The following is a 14945-nucleotide window of genomic DNA, read 5'->3' as shown; positions in this document are numbered from 1 at the left end:
AGGGATATGAGAGCAATTCCAATTTTCTATAGATGTGTGGCTGCTCTAGGCTCCTCTGCTTTGTATGAACTTTGTGGTGATTTTCATTGCCAGATTTATCATATCTACAAAATATTTCCCCAAACTAAATCCAGAATATTCTATATTGTTGTGCTCTCCAGCCAGTACAATGAAACAGCTCTGGTTCCAGAAAAAATGCTTTTCCCATGATATTCCATACTAATTCCAGTCAAAGGCAGAGCAAATGACACTTCTCTGCAAGTCATAAGCCTGCCTTGTTTGTTTGCAAAACTATCTATCTGCTGATGTATCTATTTTGTTCATTTCCTAGTCAGACACTTTCCTTTACTTTCCCCTCACGTTCCTTTCATTTCTGTGCAAACACTGTACCCTCTAGCATAATCAGATGAGTATAAAGACTAAGCCTTTAGCTAATTTTTAGCTTATATTGGCAATGTCAATGAATTTATTGGAGTGGCAGTGTTTTACACCAATACTGTTTTTTTTTTCACATTTAATACTTTTCTGATAATATAATTAATATTTCTTACATGATCAGCTTACATTCTATAAGAGCTATAATTTTATAGGCCTTACTATAGCTAACCTGATCTTACTGACAGACGAATCATCACATGGCTATACATACGTCAAGAGAAGGGAAAAAACAGCCATCATTATACTTACCATCCATATATGCCAAACTTTTCCTCTCTAATGCTCACAGTTCATGTCCACCAAGTTTCTGTTGTCAGGCTTTCCCACATGGACCCATAGTTTTGGTCTCCTTTGCTCTGCCTCAGGCAAGTAGCTCAGTAAGAGTTACTGAGAAAAATAAGAAAAGCAAAGTTGAACAATCTGAAAGTTCATTCATTGCTCATCTAAACCTCAATGGGTTTCTGCTGCTGTAAATATCTTCCTTTCTCATTTTTGTTATGTCTATTACAGATCCTTATGCTCTTCTTCATCTATGTTTTGGTACAGTGTTTCTCAGAACATATCAGCACAGAGAAACTATAGTTATCACTAAAGATACTGCTGTAGTAAACAGAGTAACAAACTTCATCCTATCCAAGCATTAACCCAGGACTGCACTGAAATGCTGTGAATGAGCCTGGGAATATGGAGAGCTCACCAAAGTGTTTGCAATGAAACACAAAGGCTGTGTGCAAACATTTTCAAATATATTGTACTAGATATCAGAGCAATGAGAACAGAAAAAGTTCAGAGGGAATAATAATAAATACGATACAGAAATAAATTTAATAATGAAAACAGCAGCATATGCTCCACATATACAACAAATGATGCTTTTTTAATTGTTATACCTTGTCTACTGGTGAAGAAAGGTTAAGGCAGATTGTTGCCTGCTTCGCCTTGCGCCTTCCTCCAGAGAGACCACAAATTGGCGATGAAATTTGGTTTCTGGAGTAATGAACTGTGTCTCTTTTTGGCTTAATCAATAAAGTTAAGCAGATGTGCAATTCTCTGCAGTCAGGTGCTCGAGGCAGTCGGGCTCGGGAGCAGCTTTAACTGTATTTCATCTTTCACGTTCCTTTCCTGCAGTTTGCCCTGTATCCATGTCACAGAAAACCCAAGGCCCACGTCCCTCCGTTTATTTTGGCAACCCATTCCCACACACGCAGCAGCGTTGTACAGTTTAACCACCACTGAATTTTGGATTACTTACTTCTCCCCTTACTCTGTGCGCACTTGGCTTTCTACCAGCACCTGTAAACTCTAATTTTACACTTCACATTTTCGCTAAGGAGAAGCGAAACGCCCGGGGGACGCGGGCTGCTTTCTGCGTTCTGTGCATTTTGCCCTGATACAGCAGCAGAGTGGTTGTCGTGTGACTGTGTGGAACCGGCTGCAGCACAAGACTGACGGCGAGAGGCTGCAGGGAACGCCAGCACCACGCTGCCCGGCGCCTCAGGGCCCTCCGCCCCGCGGGCCGGCACTCGGAGCACCCGGCCCGGCCCGCCCCCGCCGGCGGGAGGCTGCGGAGGCTGCGCGGGGCGGGGACTGGCGCGGGAGGAGAAGATGGCGGTGGCCGAGTGAGTGCCGGGGCTGCCGCTGCGGCGCCCGCGTCGAGGGGGGCGGCCGGGCCGGCTCACAGCTGAGGCTGGGGATGCGCGGGGCTCGGCGAGGGCGGCCGCTGAGGGAGGGCGCGGCGCGGAGGGGCTCGGGTTGGAGCTGTCGCAGGGAGAGGCCGCCCCGGGAAGCGCCAAGCCCCCAGCCGGGCCTGCTGCCTGCGGGCTGGGCCTCGTAACGTGCCTCGAGGTGTCAGCGCTGCCAGTGGTGTCCGGGCTACCCAGCCCCGTGTCCTGAGCGGTAGGGTTGGTGCTGCCGGCCTCCCCTAGGGCACAGGTGGTGATGGTGGTGGTGTCCCGTTGTTTTGCTGCCTGCTGCTATACGTCCCTTCTTCCTTGGCTCCTGCTGTGCTGAGCTGTTTGTAGTGCATCTTATCGGGCGAGAAGCGTTGCTGTGAGCCAACAGAAAGCTCTCGGTGAGCTGCGGAGCACTGGGGAGTATTTGCAGCACGGATCTTCTTGTTATGAACTAGTTAAGTGACTAAGTGTTTTAAAAAGTCAAGGGTGATGATTTTCTTATTAACTCTGTAAGACAAGACATTGTGCCTGCAGACCATACCTGCTCTCTCAGCTGCTGTGTTTGGTATGCTAAAAAGCTTGGGCTGGGGCCGTGTGCCACCAGAGAGGGAGAGTGAAGCAGAGACTTTGTGCAATGTCAGCCTGTAGCTTCCTGAGTGCTTCTGTAGCTTTGAATATTGGTTCTCAAGAAACAAGGGCTCAGAAGTAATGTTGGTACCATAGATGGAGTATTTTATCTGAATGGAAACCCTATGCAAGATGCAGGGCTTGAAAGGAGGCACACTGGCTCCCAGCTCAGAAGAAGGAGTTGATGTCTTTAGAAATCTTAATTTCCATCAACATTAAAGGAAGCAGCAGTAAATATTTTGATGTGCAAGTGTGTGCTCTGCCTGAGAATCTTATATCCAGCTGTCAGAGGCTGAGAAGAACCCTGATAATAGGTTTGATCATCGGTTGCTTTTCTCTTCTCCTCAGTTTCTCTGTTTGTGGTATGCCAGAAGCCAGTCAGCAGAGAAAACTTGGAATCTGTAATAAAGTAAATGGAAACAACGTGTAGGATGAGAAACCAGGGCAGAAGTCCCCGTGTCATATTAATTGGAGATCTGTCATTACGTGTTCCAAACACATTAATTGGCATTTGCCCACAAGTGTCCTTGTGCTGATAGAGTTGTTTGCCTCACAGTAAGAGTCTCACTGGAGTTTACAGTGCATCAAATAACTTCCTGCTGCAGGGGCCGTACAAAAGGCAGCAACCCATTCTCTGACATAAGGAAAAAAAAAAGTAAGATCTGATCAGTTTTTGCATAAGTAAAACATTTTACGTAGTGCCACATGGGACAGCTGATGATTCTTAATTAAGTTGGAGACTATTGTACTCAAAGAATTACAAGCAGAGTCTTGTTAGAGAGAGATATCAAGAGATGGTTATAAAATTGGGAAATAGTAGCTGCAGGGAAATTATTAATAGATTTCCTCAAAGATTGGGAGTCGAGTTGGTCTTGCTTAATGCTTTGGTTGATGACTTTGCACAAAATAGGGCCATAGTATTGATATTTGCTGATGACTTGAAGTTGGGAAATGTTTGCAGGATCAAAGAGGACGGATATTCTGCAGGAAAAATGGAATGACATTGAGTGTCAGAGTAATGCGTATGGGATAAAATTTAATGTGTAAGGTTTGGAGCTGGTACTAAGAAACAGGAGGCTACCAACAGGAGAAAAGAAAAAATTGGGAGTAGTGATGGATCACAGGATGTGAGCTACTACTTAGTGGGAGTGAAAAAAAGCAAAGGTGGTCTGTGTGCTGCAGCAGAACTTGTTTGAGCAGACACAAAAGTGGGAACTTCCTTGTACGAGGCCAAGAGATCCACGTTTGGAATTGTATATATCAACTCTGTTCATACAGTATAGAAAAAGGAATATTCAGACTTAGGAAGTGCCAAGAGCTGTTGGGATAAGAAAGTGGAGAGTCAGTTGAGTGTGTTTTCCTAGGAAGAATTGAGATAAGGATGTCTCTGATAACATGTGTTTATAAGACTTCCCCTGAGTATACTCCTGCCATCAATCGTGGGCAAAGTTCGCGGAGTGGGGAAGGTTCTCAGCTGAAGGTGTGATTTGTTTGCCATTCCCTGCTTTCTTTCCTGGAGGCTAAATATATTATCTCGGCTCTGCCTCCATGCCATCCAGAGGAAGGGAAAGCAAAACCCGGAGCACCTCCTTTTTGCTGGAAGGAAGCATGCTGCAGATGCCAGCCCTGCTGCAGACGTCTGAATGCTTGGCATGAGTCAGGCTGCTGACTCAGAACCAGGCACCCTGCTTGCCCTCTTCCCCCTCTGCCTCACCAGGATGTGTTTGTGACTACAAATACCATTCAGAAGCATCCAGGCAGAAGAGATCTTGTGTTTTTTGAGAGAACTGCTGCCTCCCCAGACCGTCACCGGGAAGTTGCATGTGATTTGAACACTTTTTCCCTTTTGCTTTGCTTCTTGGAAGGAATAGTGCTGGAGGATGCTGCAGCATGGCCTCAGATCTTTGTTGGAGCTTTCTATCTTAACCAGCCCAGATGTATTTCCCTTGCCTTTTGGCATCGGGTCAGCAAAAGTGTAGGGCATCCTCTGCACTGTCCTTATGGGTCAGCTGGCATGGAAAGGAAGGCTGCAGCTCCTGTTCCACTCTTCTGCCATCCACATGGCCACAAGTAAGAGTTAACAGGAGCCGCCACCAGTTGGCAGCTCCAGATTTAAAAACATTGTCAGGGCTTTTTTTTATTTGTTTTTTTTTTTTTTTTTTTTTAGGTTCCAGGTGGCTAAGCTGCCTGTCAGAATTGTTGTTATACATGAGTGTGGCACTGAATCCATGTATAACAAGACTCTTGATTGACAGCATTTTTTATTTTTTTTTTAAAGAGGGGTTGGGATGGGAGCTATGCCATTCACGTGGTGCCTACAGTTACTCATATAGAAAGCTATCCTAGGCATGGACAGGTGGAGCTCCTTCTTCCCTTTGCTCTCAGATTCTTTTGTGCCTCTACAATTCGGGTATGTAATCATGTATGATACCTTTTACAAAACGTGTTATTTTGGTTTAGTCTGAGATTACTTCTCCAGTGAGCCAAGTTTCTTGCTCTGTATCTGGGGTTACACAAGTTGATGCACTGCAGGATTGCTGAAATTTTGACTCCATCCTGAAAAATATGTCTCAGATCTTACATTCCAATGTAAGAGAGTTTTCTGCTTCTCTTCAAGAAGAGAATCCGTGAACCCCTGTGGCTGTATCAAAACTGAGGGTTGTGTTATGTGCTTCTGGATTACATAATCTCTAGTTGTTGTGTAAAGGAGGGAAGCAAAACAAAACTTACTGCTGCTATGAGGCAAGCCTATCTCTCATTTGATATCAGTTTTGTTTCTCTTATCACTGTGGTTTTGCATTCCTGCTTATCCCATCCCACACTGTTTCCTAGTGGACAGCTATTTGTAAAACTTGTTTTCTTCATAAGATGTTTTTTCTGTTCTCAAAGAACTAATTGTCTTCTTCAGAAAACTCAGTAAAATATCTGAATTTGTTTAGGAGAAATATATATATATCTGTATATATATTCTTTTATCTTTATTTTTCACCCATGTTTTATTATTTTTCAGGGTTTGGGTATCTCCTAATTGAAATCCCAACTACAAGTGAATCCTCCTCAGTGAGCCTGTTGGATGTCTCTGAGAGCATAAGAAGTCATGGCGGAAAATGATGCAAAGCCAACATTACCAAAAAAGAGTGGTCCATACATTTCATCTGTAACCAGTCATGGCATGAATTTGGTAATTCGTGGTATAGTGCTGTTTTTTATTGGGGTATTTCTTGCATTAGTGTTAAACTTGCTTCAGATCCAGAGGAACGTTACTCTCTTCCCCCCTGATGTGATCACAAGCATCTTCTCCTCAGCTTGGTGGGTTCCACCTTGCTGTGGCACAGCATCAGGTAAGTTCAGTTGTGTACGTATGCCTGGCGTGGGGGTGAAAGGTTGCATAGGGAGTTATGGTTAGAAAAACCTTCAGGTGAAAGATGTGCTAGTTGCTATCCCAACTGCCTTGAAGATAGGCATACATGTATCTAAAAATTCTTGCTCTGTTAACTCGCTACACTGTAATATTGTTAGCAGAACACAAACCTTTATTTTTCTGCTAGGTTAGAGTACCATTTTCTTAGATTTCAGAGGGTGGTGCAACGTGTAACTTCAGGGCTGGATTACAGCAGTGTGTTCTGCAGGCATTGGGTTTATCAGATGGTGCTGTGTGCTGCAGCTTGCTTCAAGCAAAGTGAAGCACCCTGAGTAATGCCCCATTTTGTGTTCCAGCTTTCCATTTGTTCCTCAGTTTAGTTTGAGGCATTGCTTTATCTCTGTAGGACTCAAAGGTCTGACTGCTTTTCAGGGAGTTCAGGCGAGATATGCAGTGAGTGCAGTTGTAGCAGCACGTTACAGCACAGAGTACCTCAGTTAGGGTGTGCATTGGGTTGGATGATGTGAACATACTCTGTTTTTCCCTTGATCACTTAGAGAGGCTTTTCTGTGTGGTTTGGGAGCTAGTTTAAGTGAGTTGTCTGCTGTAGGCAGTAAGAAATAGCCCTTTTTCTTTCATCTTCAAGTGTCAAGAGGAGTATTCTATGTTACAAGGATGGTGGGATTAGGCTTTCTGCATGGCTCTGAAGATTATTGATCATATGGGCCAGTTCTATGCTTCACTAAGGGAATATTTTTAGCAGCCAGGATTGAGGGATTCTGACTTAGTGAACATTCACAGTAAAGGCAGTATCTTCCTACAGATAGTTTTGATAAGATTGAGAAGCTTACTTCTGTGGGTATCAACATGAGTCAATAAATGAGTTTTTGAGTTAATATCACTGTTTTGCTGATGGTAACGTGTAAGTTTATTATTTTTCTACTCATCTAATTGCTCTCCTTTTGATAGCTTGTTGAAACACTACAGCTCAGATAGCATAGAGGAAATTGATTTGAAAGGAAAGCCCTCTGAATCCATCAGTCCAGACAAACATGTCTGGTAAAGTAATGATGTTTTATGAACGGGGAAGTCAAAAAGCTTCTCGTGTGTTGGTGGTTTTGATGGCAAGACTGGATATTGTTTGTAAAATGCAGTCACCTGCTAAGTATTTGCACTACTTTTAAACCACCTGATTTAAAGATGGAACTTAATTGATTTTTTTTTTCCCAGCTGAAGTGACTCCTGATAAACTTATTTTGTTTCTTTCATTATCAGACTTTTTTTTCCCATTTTCTTTCCTCATCCCCTCTGCTAGTGTACATGCAGGCAATCTCTATGATAAATGCTGATAATTTGTCTGCTTTGTTACCATTTTGACTTGTACAGCCTTCCTGAAAGTGACGTGAACGTTCCTTTGCAGTGTGGTTTATTTTTATGAACAAAATAAAGATACTTTGCATATTTACAATCAATGACAATGGAGACTGCTTTCAGAGAGTGTTTTTCATTCTTCCCTGTTACTAGTCATCAGTTTGGCCTGATGTCTTTGGCAAGAAAATTGCTTGTGGAGGATTTGTTTTCCTCTCTAGCTTTACTCATGGTTTATTTTCCTGAATGCTGAAGATCAGATTCCTCTCTGGCAAAATAAAGAGCTTTTTCTGTAACACACCTATAAAAGCATGCCAAATGGAGGGTATTACAGTCCATACCAATTTCTCAGTCTCTGCCTCCCTCCTGCAGCACCAGTTTGACATTAAGCAACGGTGTTAATTCTCAGCTATGTTGGTAATAGTCTTTTTAGCTGCAACTGCAATGCAGAATAAATTTAGGAGTAAATATTCAAAGAGCAGTTCCCTGGGCTTGGAAGTCCTGTGTGCTGTCTGTATTCAACAGCTACTGTAGGCTAATGGCTTTCTCTCTTACTTGAGTCTTCATAGTAGCATTGAAGAAAGGCAAAACATTACCCAAAAACTGCTTGTAAAACAACAAAAGAAAACACAAAATATTGATGTTATAGACCACACTCCTCTCTTACTGTGGTGTGTTTGCTTTGCAGTTACTTTAACATTTGACATGGGGGTTTTCAAAAGTCTACAAGCTATTGCTGCTCTTTTTTAATTCCATTGAGATAGCATGGATTCTGACAGGGAGCAGAGCTCTTCAGTCCTCTCCAGTTGGTTCAGTCTTACAGTCTTCTGCTGCTGTGTCTGAAGATGCTGCTGAACAGTTCTACAGGGCTTGTTAAAACCATGAAACTGTTTAAATTACTGTTTTTCAGTGATTTTTTTTGCCATGTGTGTTTTGTATTGTGTGCTTAAAAGATTTGTTTTGGTTACAGTAATTGTCAAAATCAAGCTAGTCTTTGTTTTAGTTCAGTATTGCCAGTGCTTTAATTTTTTGGCCTTTCTTCTTCTGTTTTTCCACAGCTGTGATTGGGTTATTGTACCCATGCATGGACAGACATCTGGGAGAGCCACATAAATTTAAGAGAGAATGGTCCAGTGTAATGCGGTGTGTAGCAGTCTTTGTGGGAATAAATCATGCCAGCGCTGTATCCTGTATGCCAATGAAACTGGCAATAAGAAATAGGTTTCCAGTAAAGCAAAAGTTTACATCATCACTCATCGTGAGTTGTTAGAAATGTAATGTGCAGTGTGTTTGCAAAGGAAATGCTGAGTATGTCTTAGTGTTAAACTGTAGGGCTATTGGAGATGGTAAGTCTCATCTGTTTGGGTTCAGAAAAATCTTTCCGTTAGAATTTCTCAACACTGGGCTTTGTCTTTGTTTTCTCTGAAAAATTAAGTGCAGGGAAATGCGTGATACGTATCACAGAAGAATGCTTTAATTTTAAGATTTGATTTTCTTTTAACACTGTAGTTAAAAGTTAAAGCCAAATCTTGAGGTTACTAGTGAAACACTTGTAGTGCACTTTGTAAAGTGTGGGGAAGAGTTAGAACTGGGTGACACCAGGGCTGCACGCTGCATTTTTCAGGTGTTGTTACCTCATTCCACAAATGCGGCCTAGATGCTGTTAGTTACCTTTCCTGTGGTACAAACTGATTTGAAAGAACATTTATGTTCTCTGCAGTTCATTCCTTTCACTGTCAGCTCCAACACAGCAGAAATGTGTGGTGGGAGTGCTAAGAGGCTTCTGACTGTGTGCTACTGAATTTCCAGGAAGAAAGCACAGGTTGGTGAATGATTGAGAGCTGACAGAGTTCTTTCTGAGGTGGCCCTTGGATATTTTTGTTGTTGTTGCTAGGTTGGCTTGCAGGAGCAAAACCAATCCTGCATGGCCAGACAAGCTGGAGTTGTCAAAGTTGAGTCATTCGTGGTGTCTCTTACAAGCCTTGTTTGTTTTCTTTTTGTCAAAGATTTGTTAATGTAGTCCTGTAGTTCTCATCAACTGTACCTGCTCTGCGAGCAAATAGAACTTTGTTGCCTTGAAGAAATGCAAGAGAACTGACAGTGTTTCTTCGCATGGTTCAAGTTATTTGCAACAAACCTTGCAGTTTTCTAACAGCTGTTGCACATATTTCAGAGTAACATTAATGTACTGTGTTTCCTTCTTGACAGCTCTTCCAGAAAGCTGTCTGGTTTGTTACTAGCTCTGCACATTACCATATTTGGTGTGGTTTTTGTTCATTTGACATTTTTTCTGATATTTTTGATATTTATTTTTATCCTGTAATTAATTAATTTTACTTATTAGTTGAATTTCTTTCTAATTTCCTGTAGCTCTCTCCAGGCCTTTGTGAGAAAGTAGGACAGTGATTTTTATGTTTTCATCCCACAAATTTGCTTTCAGGCTTTTGAAAATCACCAGCTGCCTTTTCAATAATCTCTTTTGGAAACAAATAGTGAGAATGCGTTGATATTTCCAAAATATTTTGAAGAAGAAACAATACAAATAGCCTGAGTCATTATTGTAGGTTTCATAAAAACTGATTTTCAGTGTTGAGTACTTTCACAGTAATATTATCTACATTTCATTTTTAAGAAAGCACTTAACATTTTGCCAAATGCAAACTACCATGTCATTTAAACACAGTAGAAGAAAGAGTGACAAGTACCTTTTTGGTTTTTTTCCCTCCAGTAAATCTCTGTCATTTAAAGGAGTCTAATGGCAGAATTAAGATTTCATGCATAGTGTAATAAAGGACCAGATAAGGGTGGAAAGTCCTTATTCTCAATACCAAGGTGTAGTTATGTGCATTTTTTTGTGCATCTAAAGCTGTAGTGTTATTTGGTAGGTAAATGGTCTTGGCTCTTTTACAGTACTATGACCCTAAAAACATGAAGAAGTGTCTTCATTTGCTAGTTTCTTGATATGCTGGCAACATTTACAAGGCTTATTTTCTTCTACACTGTAGATGTGTGGTAACAGATACAGCTATGCTGTATTTTTTTATGGTGGGAAAAACTATTATATTGAAGTATGATGAACAGAACAAAGAAAACTACATTTGCATTTGTTATTTCCAAACTTTTCCTTAACAATTAACACAGAAAGTGGATTTTGCCAACAATATCCAATTGTCTCTCACGTTAGCAGCCCTGTCAATTGGGCTGTGGTGGACATTTGATAGATCACGAAGTGGCTTCGGTCTTGGAGTAGGAATTGCTTTCCTGGCCACGTTGGTGTCACAGCTTCTGGTCTACAATGGAGTTTATCAGTAAGTATTTATTTCTTTGAGGCTAACTAGTAGCATCCTGAAGCTGTAATATAACGTCAGAATAACTGAAGGGGCTGAATTTGATATGAATCGTAAAATAGTCAGAAGTTAATTTGGGGAGTAAAATAAATTTGTGAAAGCTCAGTATTAAGACCTTCAGTTGGGAGTTGCTTATTTCAGTAAAATGACTGCTTTTACCAACAATGTTAATTACTTTAAGCAATTAAGTTTCTATAATAGTGACGTTTTGAGTTGAAGTGTCTATAACTTAAGTCTGTAGATTCATTTCCTGTGATTGAAGAACTCTCCTTTATACGTGGCACAAGTTTGAGCTAAAAAGCTGTTCTTTTCCAGATACACATCTCCAGATTTCCTTTATGTTCGTTCCTGGTTGCCATGTATATTTTTTGCTGGTGGAATAACAATGGGCAATATTGGCAGGCAGCTGGCAATGGTAAGTGTGGAGGAAGGACTGACTGCCTTCTAGTGATACTGCTAATCCATATGTCACTGCTTCCTTCGTATGTACCAATCAGTTATTTGAACTGGGGATGTGGGATGAGGTAGAAACTGGTAATTGTTGCTTTTTGATTTGGTTAGTGAGCCACCAGTGCTTCTGATAGGAACGTGACTCATCGCTTTGCTCTGTATGCTGGGGTGGGTGCATGCTTTATTTCAGAAGCTAAATGAGAGCACCAGCTTTTAGGGGAGAAGTCAAGCTCCTCTTAAGTCTGTACTATTTCTGCTGCTCACAGGGACAGAAATCACAGCCAGTATTTGCACAGAACTTAGGGAGGCCAAGCTTAAGTGGGTAAAGTAGTAAGCTGAGCTATTTCAAAATAATTATTGTAGAAAATTCCCCTTTTTTTATTAGGTATGTACATAATTATTATTGTTTTGCCAATTTCTGTGTTTCAGTATGAATGCAAAGTCATTGCAGAGAAGTCTCACGAGGACTGAGGAGGAACAATATGCACCTTTAAAACAGGAAAATATCTGACAAATGACTGTTGGAGGAGCATAAGGAACACTTGACTATGAAATTGCCAAAATGCAATTTTTTTTCTCTTCAGTGGTATATTTTACTGCAATCTGTGATTGCTGCTTCTATAGAAACTTTAATGTCTGATTTTTGATTACTGTGAAGCTACAATAGTATGCAATACATTTGATAATGTTGGTTCAATTATAGGATTCTTTTTTCCAAATCTGAACTGAGTTTACCATAACTTCTTGTCTGTCCATAATGTTGCAGTGCCAAACTGAACCTTTGCACTATGTTTATGTAGCTGCAACTTCTGCTTCACTTTATCTTGAAAGTTTTGAGGAATTTGTTCTTAACAGCTCGGTGAAAAATGCAGGATTCAGACTTAGGAATGAAGATCTTCTCTTTACATGATGATAGCTAGGAATACATTTAAGAAATTCATGGTTTGCAAGTGGGCCTTGATGCAATAAGTAACTGATTTCTGCCTATTAACACACTGTCATTCACATCACAGATGAGGAGGCTTAGTATGAGTTGTGTGGGTTATTGATGTATCGTTTTGTTTGTGTTCTGTGTCCTGTATCATATCCAGATACACATCCAGAACACAGAAATGGAAACTAGGGCTGGAAATGATATATGTGCTAGGATATGGATTTGTGTTGGAGCACCATCAGATGTGGACGAACTCTCTGAAATTGCTTTTTGTATTGAGTAACAGGATGCAATTCAGTTCATTTTTACTCTATAGGGTGGTGAAGTGCAGGAACAGGCTGCCCAGAGAAGGTGTGGATGCCCTGTCCCTAAAGGAGTTCAAGGCTGGGTTGGATGGGGCCTGGGCAGCTTTAGCAAGGTAGCAACCAGCCCACGGCAGGGGGTTGGGACATGTTAGGGCTTTTTTATTATGAAACTTCATTCTGCTGAACTAAATCAGCCACTACCATACAGTGTCAGAAAGACCTCCGTTACCAATGCTATTTCTGTTAGTTCTTGTCTTTTCCCCATTCTGTTTGCAGGGGAGACAAAGGCTGTGTTTTAGATACTGAAGTAGCCCTTACTGCTGTAACAGTGGTCCAGGCACTCAAATGCATTTGTTCTCATAGCAACTTTGTGAAGTAGAGAGGTACAGTTGTCCTTGTTTTACGGGTGCCTATGCACAGAAAGTCTGACAGGGCAAAGCTGAAACAGGCCACGTGCTAAATCTGTTCTCTTCTTGAAAAGGACTTCAGTGTGATCCGTGGTCGTGGACATACATGGAATTTCTTCATGTTGGCTTTGCAGCTCGCTTTTAAGATCCTGAGACAAAAGCAACAGTGCTAGAAGGCAGAAAGAAGACTTAAAGAGTTCTGCCAGTCTATGCCAGCAGTGAATTCGGTGTGAAAAGTCTCTGTTTTGTTTTCCTCCTATTTCTGTGTTAATGTTTTAATGTGTTGGTTGGTTGTTTGTCTTGAAGTATATATTTTTAAATCTTCTATGAAAGGTTTATAAGAAATGTTACAGTCACCTAAGGAGACTGGAGTTGGTCCAAAGAACAAATAACTGTTTAGACAAGTTTTTATTAATGTGCATTGTACACAAAGCTTGAAATAGGAAACTCTTTTTCAGTCTTACACACTTATTCTAAGCCTGAAAAGCATGCACTGGAGTGCTTCCAAAAACATTGGCCATGAGAAGGAAAATGTATTGATTGGAAAAGTGTGAAAACAGTAATCAAGTGATGTACTTGGTTTTTGGAGCTTGGTTCTGCAGCTCTTCCATTAGCTTATTAAGGTTCTGCACGAAAAAGCACTCTTACATTTGGTAACAGCTCACGGAAGCACTTGTAGATGCTCTTGATTTCAAACTGTCATAGAACATGTTGCAGCAGGTTCCTCACTAGAGATTTGCTTTTAATCAGACCGTGTGATAATAAAAATCATTTAATGAATAACAGAGAGACCTTTTGAGCATGAAGTGAGTTTCCTTAGGCAGGCTCTGGTATACCACTAAGAATAAAAACTTGTCCTTTCTGTGCAGTATTTGGCCTGATCTGCCTTCTTCACTTAAGAAATGGTTTCAGCTTGGTAGGCAGCATGCTGAGTCCCTCTTGGATTATCAAGGTACACGTGGCATAAAAATGCAGATGTTGGTTCTTATCCTAACCGGAGAAAAACATGGTACCTCAGTCAGCGTGCTGACTTGGTGAACAATTCCCTTTCATCCTGATCAGTAAGTGTGTACAACTGGAGACGAGTTGTTTGTGTTAGACACTTGGTGTCACTTGGTGATAGAGCTGCTTTTACTGCCAGTCTAAATATTTACACAGAAGCCTTGTGTATGTTAAAATGTGTGCAGTATGTGAGAAGTGGTTATTGTGCATTTGTGGCACACACTTTAAAGCACTTTGCACTCAGATTATCTAAACACATCAGACTGTGCTGTCAGCTACCTTTTAAATTTCATTTTGGAAATTTTGAGCATGTCTTGCAAAGGCAGTAGTCATCCAAAATACCTTTGGGTGGAGTCCTTTATTATATGTGTTTTATTTTTTATTGTTATTTGACTGAAGTTGCTACAAGATTTGAGATCTTGGATGTCTTCTTTTTTTTTTTTTTTTTTTCTTTTTCCAAACTGCATTGTAACTTTATGGCTGATGTGTTCAAACCTTGAAAAAGGTCCAAGATGAGAATGCAGACACGGCCTTAACTGTAGTGGTGTGAACATGCTACTACTGTATAGCATGTAATTATAGACCGTCTTTAAAATGTTCAATAGAGAATAAATAAGGTATATTTTAGATACAACTTTATAAGCACTGTAACCTCTTCGCTAATTAAGCATTGTAAGCTCTATGCTGTTTAAGCTGGCAAATTGCTGTTAAAAGCAAAATGTGCATTAAATACAACGATAACCTTGTTTGATAGATTTCTTCTTTTGTTTTTAAATGCTATTGATTTAAAACAGAGTTGCCTTCTATCAGCCATCTTGTAATAATTTTGATCACTGATCTGGCATATTGGTTCCACCAACACCTGTCTGGAAGTACTGAAAAAGGAACGGCTGATCAAAGCAGCAGTGATTCAATCGTAATTAGCATGCTGAACTGCCTTGGAAAATTTGGCCTTTTGAATCCACATTGGGAATATTGCAGCTGGGGGAAAATAAACCAAATCACTTCAGCTGCAATAGAGAAGAGATTCAGA

The 14945-nt window shown here is 40.9% G+C and overlaps 1 protein-coding gene across 2 annotated transcripts; it reads left to right on the top strand.

Annotated features, from left to right (window-relative positions):
* Nucleotides 1–1914: 1914 nt before the first annotated feature.
* Nucleotides 1915–14658, top strand: INSIG2 (insulin induced gene 2). 2 transcript variants are annotated; one of them, XM_085227965.1, is made up of 6 exons: nucleotides 1915–2057; nucleotides 5749–6079; nucleotides 8526–8650; nucleotides 10609–10775; nucleotides 11130–11229; nucleotides 11694–14658. In XM_085227965.1, exons 2-6 carry the CDS (start codon nucleotides 5836–5838, stop codon nucleotides 11733–11735), a joined length of 678 nt encoding a protein of 225 aa, XP_085084091.1. In that variant the 5' UTR covers nucleotides 1915–2057; nucleotides 5749–5835; the 3' UTR covers nucleotides 11736–14658. The 2 variants fall into 2 exon arrangements, with proteins under 2 accessions (XP_085084091.1, XP_019472892.1); XM_019617347.3 differs by lacking the exon at nucleotides 1915–2057 and having other exon boundaries at nucleotides 5763–5919.
* Nucleotides 14659–14945: the final 287 nt, after the last annotated feature.

This window comes from Meleagris gallopavo, chromosome 7, assembly GCF_905368555.1.
Source record: "Meleagris gallopavo chromosome 7, MGAL_WU_HG_1.1, whole genome shotgun sequence".
Lineage (NCBI taxonomy): Eukaryota > Metazoa > Chordata > Aves > Galliformes > Phasianidae > Meleagris > Meleagris gallopavo.
The sequence above is the reverse complement of the archived record's forward strand: the minus strand, read 5'-3'. Positions and strand labels throughout refer to the sequence as shown.

Bases quoted from the DNA above. Each gene is read 5' to 3' on its own strand.
- INSIG2 (XM_085227965.1), top strand. From the start codon at position 5,836: ATGGCGGAAAATGATGCAAAGCCAACATTACCAAAAAAGAGTGGTCCA. The intron at 6,080-8,525 runs GTAAGTTCAGTT...GTTTTTCCACAG, and splicing joins TTGCTGTGGCACAGCATCAG to CTGTGATTGGGTTATTGTAC. The intron at 11,230-11,693 runs GTAAGTGTGGAG...TCTGTGTTTCAG, and splicing joins TTGGCAGGCAGCTGGCAATG to TATGAATGCAAAGTCATTGC.